Raw genomic sequence first — 20,785 nt, 5'->3', positions numbered from 1 at the left:
ACTCCTTAGCACACAAACCATTTAGCAGGCACTCTCTATCAGTTATTCTAATTCCTACTTCCATTTAGCAGGCACTCTCTATCAGTTATTCTAATTCCACTTCCTTTTTCTTTCTCAGATTTTGAATTTACCTGAGCACAAATGCAAGTGTGAAGAGGGGACTCTATCAACCTTTCTTTAATTTCAAAACTTCATCCATAGCATGACATGCCTCAACAAGGAACCTACAAATTAGTATTTATCAGCAACATCATACAATAAGAATGAACAACCTACAGAACCTCAGTCGATTACGCTCCCCGCAAAATTGCGGCCCAACAAAGCACCTTGATTGTGTATTCACAACGGTTGGTCTCAGTGCCGACATGCTGCAAAGACGTTTCAACTAACACCGTAACCTCAGTGATCCTCTATTCTATAGGAACTGTATTTTCAACCTCTGTTATACAAGTTTTGGAGTGTGTGGCATTCAAGGGACTCCAGCAAGCCAAGCCCATTGCACCATATGTACATATGTATATTGTTTGACATAATGTTGGCAACAGCACAGATTTTTGAATGGAACTCCAATGAGTCTAAGCCCCATATTGTACCATATGTATATACCTTAAGTAATATTATATTAGAATAAGGAATTCTTGTTAAATTAGTTTTAGTAATGTTTTACGTACATCGCTGTTAAGCAGGTTCACCAACAGCTGATGATGACCTTTTTACAGGTCGAAACCGGTACTGTTTCAATGTAGACAACTTCAAACATTTTGTAATAAAGTATTGATTAGGTGGAAATCTCATTCTTCATACTTGCATTCGTTTAAGTTCTTCATTGCTGTGACCGCTGTTTCGAGCGTGTACATAAATAATAATAATAATACTTAATAATATGAATAAGGAGGTAGAAATATGATGCAGTGGTAGAGAATTCATATAAACCAAAACAGGGAACACTTACAGGCCTAAAAATGACAACTAAGACAGGATGTGGAAGCTGCAGGAAGCCCTTATCGAGGTACATGGAACGTATGACGTTATGGGGGAGAAAAGACTTACAAGAAACACCCTCTAGCTCAACTATATTAAAAATGACAAGAAGGTTTTACAAAATACAGTTCCACTACACGGAAACAAGACATACTTAAGTAACTTAACATAAAATTTTGATTTAACAATGAAGGGGATGCTACATTAAAGGTATAGTTTAAAGCAAAAGTATTTAATGGATGAAAGAATTGAAAGTACGGCAATTGGAACCTAGGGTAAACTCGGACTCATCAAATTAAACTTTTAAGATGACATAAAGCGAAGAAATAAAGAAACACAAAAGGAATTAAACTAAATGAAACAAAACCGGAAAGCATTGAGAATAACATTGCAAAAACACTGAAATAACACTTACTTCGGAAAGGCAGGAGTTCCCGAGGGTAGCCCTCGAGCGCGAACGCTCGTGAGGGCGGTCGGATGGAAAATGACGCCGAGCTCACGCATAATTTTTCGAAGCCGGCCACAAGGCCGGAAATGGTCCGATTACAATCAACCAATAAGATCAAACTTACCCTAGATTCCTGGACTTTTTTGCCAATAGGAAATCTTGTGACCATATATGGTCATTTTAACATCGTTAGTAATTGCACAAGTTCTGGAACATTACGATTACAACACCAAAATTTCATCATAGGAAACCACACGTGTGGTACAGGTACAGGATGCTCCAAAATAAATCACCTTACTAATTTTACATCAGATTACATAAAAACTACATTTTTAAAAAATCACTTCAAAACACTTTCGCATGTTGCAATGTTCATACAGTTCCATATTATCGTGATGTTTCCATATTTAAAAAAAATTTACAAACATATTTCAGTTACACAAAAACTTTAAAATTTATATTTCTAAATACACTGTAGTTTCAGTTCTCCGTCCCACCAACCAGTGACAATTGCTGTCAAATCTTTTTCCCACCAGAAAGTCTTTAAGCTTCGTAAAGAGATGAAAATCCGAAGGGGCCAAGTCTGGGCTATACGGCAGATGGTCGAAGGTTTCCCACTTGAATTGCTGCAAAAGTTGTTGTGTTATCGCAGCTGCATGCAGTCTGGCATTGTCATGAAGGAGAATGACGCCTGTAGACAAAAGACCTCGCCGTCGTTTTTGTATTGCCTGCCATAATTTCTTTAATGTTTCACAATACACATTAGCATTAATTGTGTCTCCACGGGCCATAAAATCAATGAGCAGTACACCTCGGCAATCCCAGAAAATGGTTGCCATAAGTTTCCTGGTGGACAGAACTGTCTTGAATTTTTTTGGTTTGGTTGGTGAATGAGCATGATGCCACTCCATTGACTGTCATTTACTCTCAGACGATGCATAACAAACCCATGTTCGTCCCCAGTAATGATGCGAGTCAGAAAAGAGTCTCCTTCATCGGAATAACGTCCCAGAAACGTCAGTGCTGCAGCCATATGCTTGGTTTTGTGCTCCTCTGTAAGCATATGAGGGACCCACCTTGCACAGATTTTTGAATAATGCAGATGGTCTTTGACAATTTCATAAACAATTGTTCGAGACACATTAGGAAAATGTTCACAGAGTTCATCAATTGTGATGTGCCGATCGTTCCTCACGCATTCGTCTACTGCACACAGCAGTTGGTCTGTAATGACAGATGGTCTCCTCGCCGTGTGTATTCCCCTCCCCAAGTTGAAGTTGCGACACCAGCGCCGAACAGATGACTCGTCCATCACATTGTCTCCATACACCTCCGTTAATTGGCGATGAATATCACAAGGTCGAATGTTTCGTGCATTAAAAATTTAATTACGGCCTTCACTTCACAACTGGCGGGGTTCTCAATTTGTTTAAACATTTTAAAGATCACAGACACAACACAGGCAATGCTAGCATCACGTAACCTCGCATAGAGCAGACAGACAAGCCACTGACGTGGTCTGACCTTGCTCAACAGCTACCCGAGTTGTCAGCGCTTCATGCGACGCTAACGGGTACTACTTTCCAGATGGCCCTCGTATTTGTAAATGACGATTTCGTTGAATATGTATGCCATCAGACAAACCTTTTTGTGGAACAAGTTATTAGTGCAGCACCACGTCCATTCACTAAATAGGCCTAATCTATTTTTCAAACGTGGAAACCGGTCGACGTAAATGATATGAAAAAGTTTTTAGGACTAATGTTTGTAACCGGAATAATTCAAAAACCAGATCTGAAAATATACTGGGCAGAGGACACTATTTTCGGCTCGCCAATTTTTTTAAAAACCACGGCACGAATGCGGTTCAAAAACATGTTGTCATTCTTGCACTTCAATGACAGCAGTCATTATGAGGGGAATCCTGATAGGCTATACAAAATTAGGTCGATTCTTGGAAGACTCAGCGACCAGTTTTTGTACAGTAACTTTTAATGTAAAATAATGCACTATAGAGATGAGGGGATTTAAAAGGGCTGGGCTGGAGGTTTAAATCACCCGACGGCCAACTTGCCCGGTCTCATAGGGATCATTGTAAGCACCTGGGTTTTAATATCAGGAAGGATCTTCATTGGGGAAATCACATTAATGAGGTTGTAAATAATTATTTTATTAGCTTCCTGAAAATGATCAAGGTTGCAATAAGGACACAGCATAACAAAGACAAATGAAATGAAATGGCGTATGGCTTTTAGTGACGGGAGTGTCCGAGGACAAGATCGGCTTGCCAGATGCAGGTCTTTTGATTTGACGCACGTAGGCGATCTGCGTGTCGTAATAAGGATGAAATTATGATGAAGACGATATATACACCCAACCCCCGTGCCGGCGAAATTAACCAATTATGGTTAAAATTCCCGACCCTGCCGGGAATCAAACCCAGGACCCCTGTGATCAAATGCCAGTATGCTAATCATTTAGACATGGAGCCGGACACAAAGACAAATAATATGGTTAGATAATTTTTAATAAAAGATAGAAAAATAGTAGAGGAGTTTAATGACAAAAACTCATTGTTAGATAGCATGAGTGATTTTGTAAAATTGTGACGGATCCCTTAATTAGAATTGATTAATTTCATTATTAGACCATATTGAAATTCAATATATTAAAATTTTTTACAATTAATTTATTGAAAACCACCTATTCAATACTCTACATGTAGATCCCTTAATTGTCGAGATTACAATTTTTCATGTGGTTATGAGGGTATTTAGGGGTTGTTCTAAGGATGTACATGGGAGGGCATATACATCACTGCTAAGACCACTATTAGAGTATAGTTCCCGTGTACGGGACCCTCACGTGGATTGCTTGATTCGAGAACTGGAAGAGATCCAATGATAGCAGGACAATCTGTTCTGGGTGATTTCCAACAAAAGAGTGGCGTTACGAACACGTTACAAACTTTGGGCTGGGAAGATTTGGGGGCAAGGACACGAAAAAGTACAGGGAGGGAGCGCAATGTCGAGTACCAGAGATGATCGCCATTGTTTGACGGAGAGACACGTTATCAAAGAGGGGCGTTAGAGTACAGGTGGTCGATGTGATCTTGCAGGTTGTGATGTGAAGTATTGACTGAGAGACATACAGAAGGCTCTTTTCATCATACTGTAGAGCAGTGGTTCTCAACATTTGTGGACCTGCACCCCCTTTGTATCTGTAGATTATTTCACAACCCCCTAATAAATGATTGATTTACACAAGTTCTACTTTTCTGTTAGGGTTAATATTTGAAAAATATTTTATAATTATTTTATTATTATTAATAATGAGTGCTTAATAATTAATATTGCACTTTCAAAATAATAATTATAATGTAATCACTTTACAAGGAAAGTCACGAATAAAAATAATAATTCAACAAGAGAATAAAACAAATTACAGTAAGTGAAAATGAAAATCCAGTCATCAGACTGGGTCAGGAATGAAATTTATGAAACCCCCATCCAGCGGTAAGGATAGGAATTGTGCTGGGTGCCGAAGCCTGTCGCACTCCTCTGGGGCAATTATTAATAAATGACAGATGAAATGAAATGATAGTGGAGAGTGTTGCTGGAATGAAAGATGACAGGGAAAACTGGAGTACCCGGAGATAAACCTGTCCCACCTCTGCTTTGTCCAGCACAAATCTCACATGGAATGACCAGGATTTGAACCATGGAACCCAGCGGTGAGAGGCTGGCGCGCTGCCACCTGAGCCATGGAGGCTAAATTACAGTAAATATATTACTGCAATTAACATTTCAAACTACATCATTTGATTTGATTTTGTAAGAACAGAATCAATGATTAATGGGAGGGCTATCACAGTTTTTCTTTCACAAGTTTTTTAATGTTTGGTTCCAACTGGGATAGTGCACACCTCAGATCACTTTCAGCATCTAGCCGTGCTCGGTATTCACATACAGTAGGCATGTTGATGGAAAATGCACCAACAACCTTGTAGCTTCCATAACAACTTGTCAGTATATTGAAAAATAGTTTAACCAAAATTCTTCAACAGTCAAATGTAGAAACAGAGCTTTTGCTTTGGAATCACATTTTAGGTCGGTTGCCTCCTCCTGAAGGCAATCAGGAATCCAATCCAATTCTATTTTGAACAGATTTCATGTCAACTGAAATTGCCAGCTATCTGAAGAAATGTCTAGAAAGTTGCATCCAACTTCAGTTTTCAAGGATGACAAATGTTCTGAACTCAAGCTCTTCAATTCACTTTTCGAATTTAATGGAAGATCTTGTCAAGAAGCTAGTTAAGTATAATTATTTTAGTAACATTTTTTTTCTGCATGTACAATTTAGCAATGATTAAAGTAATGTTTTGTAGCAGATTCTTTTCTTTGTCACAATTTTTTTACTGTTTTGCTCACCACACCTCCCCTGAAATTCTCCAATGCCTCCCAAGGGTGGCACGGCCCCCTAAGTTGAGAAGTGATGCTGTAGGGAACGTAGACTCTATTCCCAATGCACTGAATCTACACTTGTCAACTCCAAATTCCAGACATGTCTCTCGAAAACAATATGTTAGATGCAAATTAATTAATTATTATCAATTCAAGTTTAATTTACTGATTATGGTCATTTGATTTTCCAAAAGGAAAATTTGACTTTTTTCTTCTTCCCATTCTTTGCTCTTTTTTTTTTTTTTTTTGATGAAATATCAACCCCTCAAAATCCGGTCTCTGCCGATGACCTACAGGTAAAGGACTTCATTACGTAAATGGCTGATTTCAGGACGGGCAAGGTGAAAGGTATTGAGAGGCTGTTGGGAGCAGTAGAGACTCTAGAACAGTCGCTCATCGAAGTAACGTCAGGCCAGGCGAAGTACGAGCACCAGCATCGAGCCATCGTGTGGCGCATGGGTCGCCTGCCCAAGGAAGGTCAAGGTAAGTGACTTTCTTGAGATGAACTGTAAATATAGTGTCCACGAGCTGTTTCTGCATTTAAAATCTGAGTTAATAAATTTGGTTGTTTTAATTTGCTCACTTATCACCAACAGAGTTAATGCTGCTCCTATTACATATGATACGAGGTGCACTCAATATATAATGCAACACATTTTATTTCTCGGCCAATTTCCATTTTAAAACATTTTGTTTGGGACATCTTTGAATATTCCCGCTTTGTTTCGTAGAATTTCATTAATTTCCAATGGGTGGCAGCGCTATAATTAGCCTTCAAAATGGTGTCTGTAACGGAGGTGCGTGCCAAACAGAGAGCAGTTATTGAGTTTCTTTTGGTGGAAAACAAGGGCATCACAGATATTCATAAGCGCTTGCAGAATGTCTACGGAGACCTGGCAGTGGACAAAAGCACGGTGAGTTGTTGGGTGAGCGTGTTTCATCATCCCACGGTCGAGCAAACCTGTCTGATCCCCCATGTGCCGGCCGGCCGAACACAGCTGACACCTGCAAAGTTGAAATGTGTGGACACCCTTATTCGAGGTGATCGATAGATCACAGTCAAACACCTCACTGCTGGAAAAAAAAAAAAGCTTGCATAACAACAATTGTGAATTATGCTGCATCCTTTTTTTAACCTCAAGATCTACAGCAAGAGTGCTCAAGAACCTAAGATATCTACAAAAAATTATCTTCAGTAAAAAGTGCTACATGAACTTCAACTATTAATTCTTCAAGAAAAGTGTCATAAGTGTTACAATTACCCTTTAATATTTTTGTGTGTTGACTTCTTGCCATTTTTGTATCGGCTGATAATGACACGGATATATGTCGAAACCGGTCCCATAACATATTAAACATGTTGCTACATTAATTTGTGCAACAATTTATTATTGTATTGAATAGGTGGAACATCTTTCTCTTTTTAACATTGTAACCAGTTGGAGTATTCAAAGCTTTGTTCCTGCTGCATTCCTCGACACCTAATGGAAGACCATAAAGAGCAAAGAAGAAATATCTGTGCGGAATTGCTTGCTCGTTGTGAGGCTGAAGGTGACAATTTCCTGTCAAACATTGTCAAAGGCGATGGAACATGGATTCATCACTTCGAACCAGAAACAAAATGGCAATCCATGGAGTAATACCAATATAGTTGGTCTGTGCCCGCCTCCATGGCTAAATAGTTAGCGTGCTGGCCTTTGGTCACAGGGGTCCCGGGTTCGATTCCTGGCAGGGTCAGGAATTTTAACCATGATTGGTTAATTTCGCTGGCACGGGGGCTGGGTGTATATGTCGTCTTCATCATCATTTCATCCTCATCACGACGTGCAAGTCGCCCACGGGGGTCAAATCAAATGACCTGCATCTGGCGAGTCGAACTTGTCCTCGGACACTCCCAGCGCTAAAAGCCATACGCCATTTCATTTCAGTTGGTCCGTTATTGGACATCATAAATTTTCCAGCTAACTGATTCCTTGTTGCCCTAGTATGCTAGGGCAAAATGCTGGCAACCAGGAACAAGTTAGCTGGAAATTTTATAATGTCCAATAACAGACCAACTATATTGGTGCTATAAATTTACTCATTCGGAACAAATATTTCAGATTCCCTATGGAAATCAACATCTTTATCAAGCCATTGAGTGGCGCCACACCAACACTCCCATGAAGAAAAAGTTCAAAACCATACCCTCAGCTAGTAAGTAATGGCTACAGTCTTCCGGGACTCTTTAGGAGTTATTTGTTTGATGTCCTCCCTCATGGTGAAACAACTCTAAAGTGTATTGTGCTACTCTAAGAAAATCGAAGAAACGACTTCAGCATGTTCATAGCCAAAAAAATGCAAACGAACTCCTCACTGTCCACGACAACACAAGACCTCACACAGGTCTACACACCCGACAGGAGCTCACAAACCTTCAGTGGACTGTTCTTCCTCACCCACCCTAGAGCCCTGATCTCGCACCTTCCAACTTCCATCTGTCTGGCCCAATGAAGGATGCACTCCGCAAAAAGCACTATGTGAATGATGGGGAAGTTATCGATGCACCACGACGTTGGCTCCGACATCGACCAGTCGAGTGGTACCATGCAGGCATACAGGCCCTCACATTACGGTGGCATAAGGCCATACATTGAATGAAGATTATGTTGAAAAATAGGGTACTGAAGCAAAAGGATGGGGGCATAACATGGTGTATTTGAACCCTCAATAAAACCATCCTGCTCTTAGGAAAAGGAAAAGTGTTGCATTAAACAGAGGGGTCCAGAAAAATGTAGACACTCTTTGATAGTAAATATCTTCAGAACAAAATGATGTATCCGTTGTTTTCTCAACAGATGATGAAGGTCATGTGAATGGTGCGACATTTTTGGCGCGCGTTTTGCAGCAATGAATGAAGTAACATTGTCGTTTGAGCAATGCAAGGCAGTATTGAAGTGGTACTGGAAGAACGAAAACATGATGGAGGTACAATGGCGTAATGTGTACGGAACTCAGCCACCAACGTGTACACAATTTATCGCATTCAGGATAATTGGAAGCCAATGGTACTGTTCAGGATGTGCATAAAGTAAGGTCTGGCCGACAGTAAACATTAACAAGTCCAGCTTTAGGCGCTGCTATGTTGCAACGTGAATCAGGGTGCACATGAAAGCGGAGTAAACTGATCGACCGTATGACGAATTCTAAAGGCTGCAAAGTGGAAAGTGTATATTCCAAGATCGCTGCACGCTATGAACGAGGGCGACACGGATCGATGGATGGAGTATTGCGAGTGGTTTGAAGGCATGCTTCACCAGGATGAACGGTTTGCAGGAATGGTTATCTTGTCTGATGAGGCGCAATTCAAACTGAACGGTACTGTAAACCGCCACAACTGCATGTACTGGGCTCCTGAAAATCCTCACATTCACATGGACACACATGTTAATCTACCCGGTGTTAATGTGTGGTGTGGTCTGCCGTCACGCGATCTGACTGGCCCATTCTTCTTTGAAGGTACCTTAACTTGTGAGGCGTATCTTCATATGCTGTAAACATCGATTTTACCTGCCATCCAAGAGGTGTTTGGAAATTAAAGATTTTACCTACAACAAGATGGCGCTCTGCCTCACTACCACAGAAATGTCAAAGCCTACTTGGTTGAAAATCTACCTGGAGGATGTATAGGTCAAAGAAGAGCTGTTGAGTAACCACCACAGTCTCCAGATCTTACACCTCTTGACTTCCACCTATGGGGGACCTTGAAAAATGAAGTTTATCAGTAGAAGCCACCTACACTGAACGAGCTACGAGAAACCATCGAGGCATCCTGTGCGGCTATCACACCGGCAACACTGACAGCCGTAGTTCAGCGGCATTGACATTGTTTGGCTGCTAATGAGCTTCATGAAATAACATTCCCCTGTGCAAGAATTGTAACGGTATGTCACTTTGTTCCATTAATATTGACAATTCAGTTTCCTACAAAAGAGAAATACTTATAAACATTCTTTGTAACTCTAATGGCTTTACAGGAAATTACACTTTTATTTTTTTAGACGCTCACTACCGGCTACTGTATGAAGAGAGAGAGAGAGAGAGAGAGAGAGTCCATCTGATAGCCGCCCCTATCAGGGAATAGAAAGATCGACCTCCTAATCAGTTCATAGGAACAAAATTTATTTTATATGATGTTAAGATTAACACCTTGCAGTCGAAGGCCATTCGCCATATGGATTGTATCATTTATTGCAGAGAACGAAGTCCACACATCGTATGTTCTCAGGTTTACATCATTGCTGCTACATAACAAATGTTCTGTGTGCATCGATCGGCACTGCAGTATAAGATTTGATTAATATAGTTCTTGAAAAATGTATACAAAGCGTGCTTTTTAAGTAAGGTCCGTTTGAAAATAAGTACATACTTCACTCTATTTTTTGACATAGTTGCCAGGTTTGTTCAAACACTTATCATACCTCGTAACCAATTTTAAAATACCCTCTTCATGGAAACTTACCGCCTGCTCCGATAACCAAGAGTTCACTGCCGTTTTCACGTCGTCGTCATTATTGTAATGGTTGCCACTGAGGTGATGTTTGAGGTGGAGGAACAGATGGTAATCGCTAGGCGCAAGATCAGGACTGTAGGGTGGGTGTCTAAAACTTCCCAGCTAAAACTATCCAATAAATCGCAGGTCTGACCTGCAGTGTAAGGTCTAGCATTGTTATGGAGAAGGACAATTCCCTTTGTCAGCATGCCGCGTCTTTTGTTTTGAATCGCTCTGCGTAGCTTTCTCAGGGTTTGGCAGTACGCTTCTGCATTGATAGTGGTTCCTCGTTGCATGAAGTCGACCAACAAAACACCATGCCTATCCCAAAACACCGATGCCTTGATTTTGCACTGGGACAGAGTCTGTTTGGCCTTCACCTTTACAGGCGAGTGTGTGTGTGTGTCTCCATTCCATGCTTTGTTGCTTCGATTCGGGCATGATATGCGAAACCCATGTTTCATCTCCAGTTGCGATCTGACTCAAGAAGCCGTCACCTTCTTCATCATAATGAGTCAAGAACTTCATTGCACACTCAAATCTTTGGTTTTTGTGGTCCTCTGTTAGGGGTTTCAGGACTCAATGGGAGCACAGTTTCCTAAACTTTAGGTGTTCAGAAATAATGTTTTAAAGCACTGATCTCAACACGTCAGGAAATTTGTTTAAGAGACCTGTTATTGTGAAGCGCCTGTTCTCACGAATCTTCGCTTCAACTGAAGCCACCAAATCGTCTGTAATCAAAGAAGGGCGACCAGAGCGGTCCTCATCATGCACGTTGTCACGGCCATCTTTGAAATGTCGTACCCACTTACGCACTTTGCTTTCACTCATAACAGTATCACCGTACACTTCGCAAATCTGTCGATGAATTTCTTCAGCAAACAGGTTCCTTGCTGACAAAAACCGTATCACTGACCAAACCTCACACGCGGCGGGCGAGTTGATAGTCTTAAACATTTTGAAAGCACAGAACAGAACCGTACAGGTTAGCTACAGAGTTGAGACTGAGCACAGTTGTTCCTGACGCATGCCGGTACACGACGCATGCACTCGTTGCGATATGCGCGCGAACTACTAGTGTCTACAACAAAACGGACCTTACTTAAAAAACACGCTTCGTAGATGGCAGCAAACTACAGCTTTACAAATCATATTATTTAATATATAAGTAATAATAATAACAACGTAAACGTTTCCACCTTTTCAATACTACAATATATTCACAAAATTATAAATTACACGGTACTAGTTTCGACCCATCTAGGGGTCATCATCAGCCGTATTGGAGCAAAGATCATTTGTGGCGAAATCCTAAGAAAATGTTATTTTAAAGAATAACAAGTGAAATGAGATGTTATTATGGTAATAGTTAATAATACAAGGAATATACATACTAAGAGGTTTTTAACAAAGAATAAAGTATAAATGGGGTGTTGTAAAAATTATAATCATGGAAATCAGTAAGTTCTTGTATTGAAATGAAATATGGCTTAGGAAGAGGGCTTAAGGTGGGGCTGAAGGGTGCGGGAGAAAGTGTAATTGTCTTGGAAAAGTACCTTTCATTAAATTTAGGATTGAGTTTAGGTTGGCTGCATTATTGTTTCTGAGGAAAGTGATAAATAGATCGAAGAGTATGTTGGGTTTCTCTGAGATTTCATTGAGATTGTGACTGGCATTAAAGTATTGGTCTAGGTGTATGTAGTAATTTTCCATTATGTTGAGTAAAGGGCCCTTGTTTGCTAATACGAGGATGTCCATGTCTAGTTCAATATTGGTGAAATTATGGTTATAATCTTGCATGTGTTGGCCGATGGCTGAAAACCTGTTGTATTTTATTGCGTTAGTGTGCTCGTGGTATCTGATAATGAAGTTTCTCCCGGTTTGCCCGATGTAGGTTTTTTTACAGGTGGTACATTTGATCCTATAAACTCCTGATTTTAAAAAACTGCTGGTCTTGTTGATGTGTGAAGTATTGTATAAAACGTTCATGTTCTTATTGTTGGTTTTGAAGGCTATTTTAACGCCTTGTTTCTTAAAGATGTTGGATAACTTGTAGATATCATTGTTGAACGTGAAGGTGGAAAATGTTAGAGGTTTGGTTATTTCTTTTTTGAGGGTAGTTTTTGGGCGATGTTTGTGTTTTTTAAAATCAGGAGTTTATAGGATCAAATGCACCACCTGTAAAAAAACCTACATCAGGCAAACCGGGAGAAACTTCATTATCAGATACCACGAGCACACTAACGCAATAAAATACAACAGGTTTTCAGCCATCGGCCAACACATGCAAGATTATAACCATAATTTCACCAATATTGAACAAGACATGGACATCCTCGTATTAGCAAACAAGGGCCCTTTACTCAACATAATGGAAAATTACTACATACACCTAGACCAATACTTTAATGCCAGTCACAATCTCAATGAAATCTCAGAGAAACCCAACATACTCTTCGATCTATTTATCACTTTCCTCAGAAACAATAATGCAGCCAACCTAAACTCAATCCTAAATTTAATGAAAGGTACTTTTCCAAGACAATTACACTTTCTCCCGCACCCTTCAGCCCCACCTTAAGCCCTCTTCCTAAGCCATATTTCATTTCAATACAAGAACTTACTGATTTCCATGATTATAATTTTTACAACACCCCATTTATACTTTATTCTTTGTTAAAAACCTCTTAGTATGTATATTCCTTGTATTATTAACTATTACCATAATAACATCTCATTTCACTTGTTATTCTTTAAAATAACATTTTCTTAGGATTTCGCCACAAATGATCTTTGCTCCAATACGGCTGATGATGACCCCTAGATGGGTCGAAACTAGTACCGTGTAATTTATAATTTTGTGAATATATTGTAGTATTGAAAAGGTGGAAACGTTTATGTTGTTATTATTATTACTTATATATTATTCTCAGTTCAATATGGACCAAAAACATGAAATTCATAACCATCAATCATATTATTTCTTTCAAATCCTTTCAGAGCTGAGTCGACTCGACAGCAGTGTGCACGTATTGGCGGCCGCACACGAGCTTAGACTGAACAACAGTGATTTATACCAAATGAACAGACCTGAGAGATCACACATAATACTTATGTATGAATTATTATGTAGATGTATCGCTTATACAAACAATTCTGATTGGCCTATAAACCAAATAAATTCAATATCAACCATACCTTATTTGTTAAGGTTATTTAAACGTTGAAACTTTTAACAAAACGAAAAACTAACTCATTTTAATCTGGGCCGATGACCTAGCTGTTAGGCCCCTTTTAAACAATCAATCAATCAAACACTACTGATCTGCATTTAGGGCAGTTGCCCAGGGAGCAGATTCCCTATCTGTTGTTTTCCCAGCTTTTTCTTAAATGATTGAAAATTTATAATGTCCAATAACGGACCATTCATAGTGGTATTATAAATTTGCTCATTTGAGACAAATATTTCAGGTTCCCTATGGGAATCGACATCTATATCACATACCACTTAGTCGAGCAGCTCGTCTCCTTTCTCCCAAGTCTTTTCCAGCCCAAACTTTGCAACATTTTAGTAACGCTACTCTTTTGTTGGAAATCACCCAGAACAAATTGAGCTGCTTTTCTTTGGATTTTTCCAGTTCTTAAGAAGTAATCCTGGTGAGGGTCCCATACACAGGAACCATACTCTAGTTGGGGTCTTACCAGAGACTTATATGCCCTCTCCTTTACATCCTTACTACAACACCTAAATACCCTCATAACCATGTGCAGAGATCTGTACCCTTTATTTACAATCATATTTATTTGATTACCCCAATGAAGATCTTTCCTTATATTAAGACCTAGGTACTTACAATGATCCCTCAAAAGGAACTTTCACCCCATCAATGCTGTAATTAAAACTGAGAGGACATTTCCCATTTGTGAAACTCACAACCTGAATTTTAACCCCGTTTATCATCGTACCATTGCCTGCTGTCCATATCACAACATTATTGAGGTCATTTTGCAGTTGCTCACAATCTTGTAACTTATTTATTACTCTGTACAGAGTGACATCATATGCAAAAAGCCTTATCTCTGATTCCACTTCTTTACACATATCATTGATATATAATTATATATAAGAAAACATAAAGGTCCAATAATACTGCCTTGAGAAATTCCCCTCTTAATTTTTACAGGGACAGATAAAGCATCACCTACTCTAATTCTCTGAGTTCTATTTTCTAGAAACAGAGCCACCCATTCAGTCACTCTCTTGTCAAGTCCAATTGCACTCATTTTTGCCAGTAGTCTCCCATGATCCACCCTATCAAATGCCTTAGACAGGTCAATCGCGATACAGTCCATTTGACCTCCTGAATCCAAGATATCATCATCGTCAATTTCAATCCGCTCTTTGCATGGCAAGGAATCTATCATGTGTATTACGGTTTTACAAATATGAAGAAGAAAGTATGAACTCAAATATAATGAAAAAAATTACCTAAGTTTAAAACTAATATTTACTGGGTGAGTTGGCCGTGCGGTTAGAGACGCACGGCCTTAAGCTTGCATCCGCGAGATAGTGGGTTCAAATCCCATTGTTGGCAGTCCTGAAGATGGTTTTCTATGGTTTCCCATTTCCACACCAAGCAAATGCTGGGTCTGTACCTTAACTTTCTTCCAACTCCTAGGCCTTTCCTATCCCTTCATCGCCATAAGACCTATCTGTGTCGGTGTGACGTAAAGCCACTAGCAAAAAATACAAAAAGTAATATTTAATATAAAAATCCAAAATTAGTGGAAAATGTCCAGTCCATAGGATTAAATAGTATGAAAGTGACCAAGACGTAAATGAGTTAAAATTGCCAACCATCAGGTGGATTTTCTCATTCAGATTTTATTATAAAAAGAAAGCCAATACATGGTATTTCAAGCCAGGGATTACAAATGGTGTCTAACAATTGCCAATGAGTTTTTCAACACAGAATCTGCCATGGTCTGGATAATGGTGCCTGGGATTTTGTTTATTCTTTGGAAGTTCAGCGTCTCCTTAGGAATTGTCCCTCTAGCAGCAATCATAAGCCCAATGACTTTCCATTTTGTAATCTCATGCATCTTTCCGAGATCTTCAATTTGACTGACTTTCAACATCTCAGGATAAACCTAGTGTGAGAAATTGAGTTTTATCATTATTGCACAACAGTCTATTGGATGAAAACCAATGCATTGCAGTTCCAAAAGCTTCCTGCAACATCTGATGCAAACCTGAGATGATCTGGTATTTTGTAATTAACGTTGCATCGCCCTCATTGGATGCAAGAGCGTGAGCTCAGAAACACTAATGTAGCATCACTCTCAATGCACAGAACAATATGGTTTTCAGCACACTGACTCATCATAGCACTTGTGATCTCTGTTGAGTGGCTACCACAATGTTTCATCTACACGAAGACGGCAATGTATGAAGATAATCCTTGTCTCTTTGACATACATTGTCTTGGAGCTGGTGGTCATCCAAAAATTTATGTAATGAAACAGTGTCAAGTAACAAAATGTGCGAGGTGATGTCACCTAGCAACAGTACCTTGAGAGCTGCACAGGCATGGATCTGTATACAATAGAGTAAAATAATATATTATTTTGGGTCCACCTTTTCAATACAAAATGTAAATAGTTTAAATTACATAGGGACTAGTTTCGACCTAGTAATAGGTCATCATCAGCCTGAAGTAAATTAACGCGTAAATATCGAAGAAAAAATAAACAATGTAAACACAAGTACAGTCTTTTCAAAAGTACATACCATGTGGGATATTGAGCAGCAATATATTAAAAATAATAACTCTTCTAATTGACGAAGCACTGAGCGGAAGTTATGTTGGTTATTTATGAATAAAGTTCAGTGTGCCGTATAGTATTAAAAGTCCAGTGTGCACTAAAAGATGTTATAAAGAAGAATTATCAGTTGAATGCTGGCTTCTTGAGTTTGCTGTTGTATATTCGAAGAAGTTACATCATTTTTTAAGGTATTTCTTTTAATGGATCTGTATGTCATGGCCATCTATCAACACTTCACATCACTGTCTCCACAGTCGCTAGGTAACATCAAATACACTATAGACAATTTCTGCATTCTCCCGTACTAAACTGAGAGACATGTTGACAGTGGCGCACCTGGCGGCCCGACCTCAAACATCAGGTGGCAAGATTGAATCTACAAAAGTTGCATGTTAAAATTGGTAGAAATAACGAAACTCAACAATGATTTTGTTTTGTCCGAATCCTTGGCTGAATGGTTAGCGTTGAGGCCTTTGGTTCAGAAGGTCCCAGATTTGATTCCCGGCTGGATTGGGGATTTTAATAGCGTCCAATTAATTCTTCTGGCTCAGGGACTCGATGTTCCAATGAGTTTCTCTTCATATTCAGACAACACACTACACTTCCAACCACCACAAAAATATGTAATAGCGATTACTAGACCTCAAATTTTTAGGTGCTTAAGTCTTATTTTAGCTGCCAAAATTAGACTTCAAATAGTTCTAAAATACTTTTAGGCAGCTTCAATTTTATGTATTTTAATAGCATTCAATGAAAATACCACGTTTACTTTGCTCAATTGATAATAACACACTGGGGGGAAATATTAAACAAGTTTTACTCACCCCTTTGCCGCAAATGTGACACAATATAATTTTACCATCTGCTATGAAATGAGAAAACACCTGTAATTAATTTTTAATTAAAGGCGGCTTGGAACCTGACACTTTCGGCATAATTCAGAGTGTATAGTCCACTACTACACTCAGTTTCAAGGCCGTCCCACTAGGCGCGCTGGCAATCAATATCTTGCGATATCTCGCAAAGTGGCACGTATTCTCTATAGTGTATTCGGTAACATAGTGACACATGTTTGATTAAAAGATGTTTGCTTTTCCCAAGGGAAATTTAATATAATTTTTTATGTGTATCCTTGTCTCTTTCTGTTACTCCTTCTTCCCATAATGACTTGTCCTATCCTTATGCTAAAAGATGTTTACTTTCTCTTACATTCTAGGAGCCTACACAACGCATTCTTTCGTGTGTCGGATGGGTCTGACGTCCTATGACCAGGTCCCTGAGCAGTTGGCACAGTACTGCTATGTGGAGTTTACAATGCCAGCAACGCAAGTGTCCCATACGACGGTACGGTCAGTGTCGCTCAGCAACGGGGCCAAGGACGACCCTCCAGAGAAATATGTGCGGTACCTTGCACGTCATGAATACAGGTGAGTATTAATATTCTTATTCATTAACTTGGTGTTTTCAAGCAGAGATTAACTAGCACCATTTTACAAGATTCAATTCAATTTTTATTTATTGTCTATAGAACTTTACAGTTGTTACACAACGTCAAACTAAATAAAAACTAACCCCATGGCACTAGAGCCCTGAAGGGCCTTGGCCTACCAAGCGACCGCTGCTCAGCCCTAAGGCCTGCAGATTACAGGGTGTCGTGTGATCAGCACGATAAATCCTCTTGGCCATTATTCTTGGCTTTGAAGACTGAGGCCGCTATCTCATCGTCTGATAGCTCCTCAGTTCTAATCACGAAGGCTGAGTGGACCTCAAACCAGCCCTCAAATGCAGGTAAAAATCCCTGACCTGGCCATGAATCAAACCCGAGGCCTCCGGGTAAGAGGAGGCATGCTACCCTACACCACGGGAACAGCTTCACACAACGTCATCTCGTATGCCTGCAACCTTGGTGAGTCTTTCTTAGTGGGAATGCAGGTTTCAATACCATAGGTTAAGATTGGTATAAAGTGCTGATTGAACATCACCAGCTTTAATTTTGTTGGTATATTGGGATCCCAAAGGAGTGTTCGTACTTGCTGGTAAAAGTGAGAGCTCTTCTGTACTCTATTTGCCACCTCCTTTGTGGATAGTGTATCTCAAGATCTTACATTGCCTAGGTATGTAAAACTTTCCATACTTTCTAGTGGACGGTTTCCTAGCATGATGTTTGCTGGTCGTCCCTCTCTGTTTCTTGCCAACACTACTGTTTTGAGTTCGCTTATGTTGAGAGTGAACTCCTGGAATTTAACCTTCCGTTCATTAAGTCTCGTCTGTACTTGATCCTCAGTTTCTCCCCAGATCATAAGATCATCAGCGAAAGCCATTGCATTTACTTTACCAGAGGTTTTCTTGATGTTCTTCATTATGTCATCCATGATGGTGATAAACAATAATGGTAATAGTGCACTACTTTGCTGGACTCCACTTTTGGTGTGGAACCAGAATGAACGTCTGTCACCCAATCGCACACAGCTGGTTCGGTTCTCATACGGCATCTAAACTTCCCTCACCAGTCCCTCTGGCACATTCCTTTTTTCTCAGACACGCCCATATCTTCTGTAATCGAAAAGTATGTATGATATTTTTTATAATGTGTGCATTCACTGAACTTCCAGGATAGGTATCGAGCACACGCAGGGAGAGGGCCCAGCAGCGTACATTGCCGCCACCATAACCAACAACAAGCCGCCAGAGCCTACCCCCGTCGTGGAGGAGAAACCGGAAGTGCAGGATTCAGACTCTGACTCGTCTAGTTAAAACAGGTAAGTCATTACTTACACCCTTTGAGTGCTGGCTGAAACTGCATAATTCTGTGCTGAACATACCTAGTCTATTTCCCTAAAAATACAGAGCGTTCATGATTTCTTAGCTATTAAAGTTAGTCATTTGGCACTATTCTTTCCAGTAGCCCAAACTGAGAAGTTTATTTACAAGAGGTACCAGATTCAAAAGTAATTTACTCAAATTTCAGTTTAGAATTTGAATTATGTTCAGACAGAATAAATAGATGATTACATAAATACATTATTATACAAAGTATTTCTGTTAAAACGTTTGAAGTTTAACAACTAGTCAAGAAAAAAATTGGCAGTAGGCTGTCGCTATTGTAATGGCCTTACAGTTCTGAGGGTTTCATAGACTTACTTATAAATAAAATTGTACGGGGCCCACTGTCCGTAATGTAATTTGTTTTGTCATATTTTGATATATTTATCCGTTTTAGGTCAACTTGAGATCATATCAGTAGTCTCATGTCCGTTTGTTTGTTTGTTTATTCCACCATCACGGATAAATGTCTGAACTGATCTCGACCAAACTTCATAGTTATAGTCTATTCATTCAAGAGCAGGTTTTGATGCCCATATCATTCAAAAATTACTGAATAGATTTAGGGTTTATAGGAAGACCAGAAGAGTTTTGTTTTTAATTTTCTCTTACACTATACATTATATTTCGACTGGAGTCTACTCATCCAGGATTTGGTTTTTAGATGTGCATATAATTTAAAACTCAATCCCATAGGTCGTGCCTGACTTTTAAATACCTGGGCCCATACCATCTGGATGCTTCCAGAAGGGATACGCCTCCCATTCTTCCTAAAGGAGAATACTCTCCGCGCACCCTCCAGATTCTTCCATAATGCCAGAGGCCTCCAGTGAACGAACGGGATGATGCAGGCACTGTCCTCCGCCTGGTGACAAGAGTAGGGATAGAGTGGGCCTTCCTTGGTGATGAGCATGCAGTTGGAGCAGCTGACCATGCCACAATATAGTGTATTTAATTGCTCATTGTTAAAATTTAGAGGTCAGAAGTGATTATTACTTTCCTGTGCTTACTTGCACTATAACCTCTGTATATATTTCTACATTTTTCTTGATTGTACTCCACCGATTCCTTTCTTTTCAGTTTTTGTGTTATAAAATGGTATTACTGTTAATAAAGTATTATGCCTGTGCCAATTGACCAATTAGATTAGAATCTGTATTAGTTTTTAGTACATGTGCCCTCTTTATATGTCAAATTTTGAAATATTAACCTAACTGGCATCCGTAGCTGCTTCAGATTTTTTGTTTTGTTTGTTTGTAGAACTTATTATCTTCATAAATTTATATTAAAATTTGCTGTACTATTGTGATATTTAACTCATTTTTGTGTAGAGGGAACTGTGATCTTTCTAAATATTCCAAAATTTATTACAGTCATAGCTTTCCCTAGCACTGAAAAAATTTCCAAAATCACCAAAAAAAACCCTGTAATTTCTAGAGGGTAGCACATTTAAATATAGCCATCTCTAATATGTTAAGTTTCTGCTAGATTTGTTATTTATTGCATATATCTACAGAGAGTTTCTCTCATTGGTTGGCGTGCCGTTGACTCCTCGCTCCCCGCTCAGCGACATGGCAACAAGGAGAGCACTTCGCTCACGTTATCCGTGCATGAGATGAGATAACAATTCAAATTAAGAAAATAAGAAGTAAGAACATTAGTACCGTATAATCTCGAATACCACCCGCCACCGAATAAGACCCGCACCCTTAT

The 20,785-nt window shown here is 39.4% G+C and overlaps 1 protein-coding gene across 1 annotated transcript in view; it reads left to right on the top strand.

Moving 5' to 3' along the window:
• stnB (stoned B) overlaps nucleotides 1-19,003 on the top strand; it is a 72,627-nt gene extending 53,624 nt beyond the window's left edge. Inside the window, exons 11-13 of the mRNA XM_067155695.2 lie at nucleotides 6,224-6,375; nucleotides 17,466-17,676; nucleotides 18,862-19,003. Of these exons, the coding sequence (XP_067011796.2) occupies nucleotides 6,224-6,375; nucleotides 17,466-17,676; nucleotides 18,862-19,003 (505 nt within the window). The remainder of the gene's footprint in view (nucleotides 1-6,223; nucleotides 6,376-17,465; nucleotides 17,677-18,861) is intronic.
• Nucleotides 19,004-20,785: the final 1,782 nt, after the last annotated feature.

Source organism: Anabrus simplex, chromosome 11 (assembly GCF_040414725.1).
Source record: "Anabrus simplex isolate iqAnaSimp1 chromosome 11, ASM4041472v1, whole genome shotgun sequence".
Lineage (NCBI taxonomy): Eukaryota > Metazoa > Arthropoda > Insecta > Orthoptera > Tettigoniidae > Anabrus > Anabrus simplex.
The sequence above is the reverse complement of the archived record's forward strand: the minus strand, read 5'-3'. Positions and strand labels throughout refer to the sequence as shown.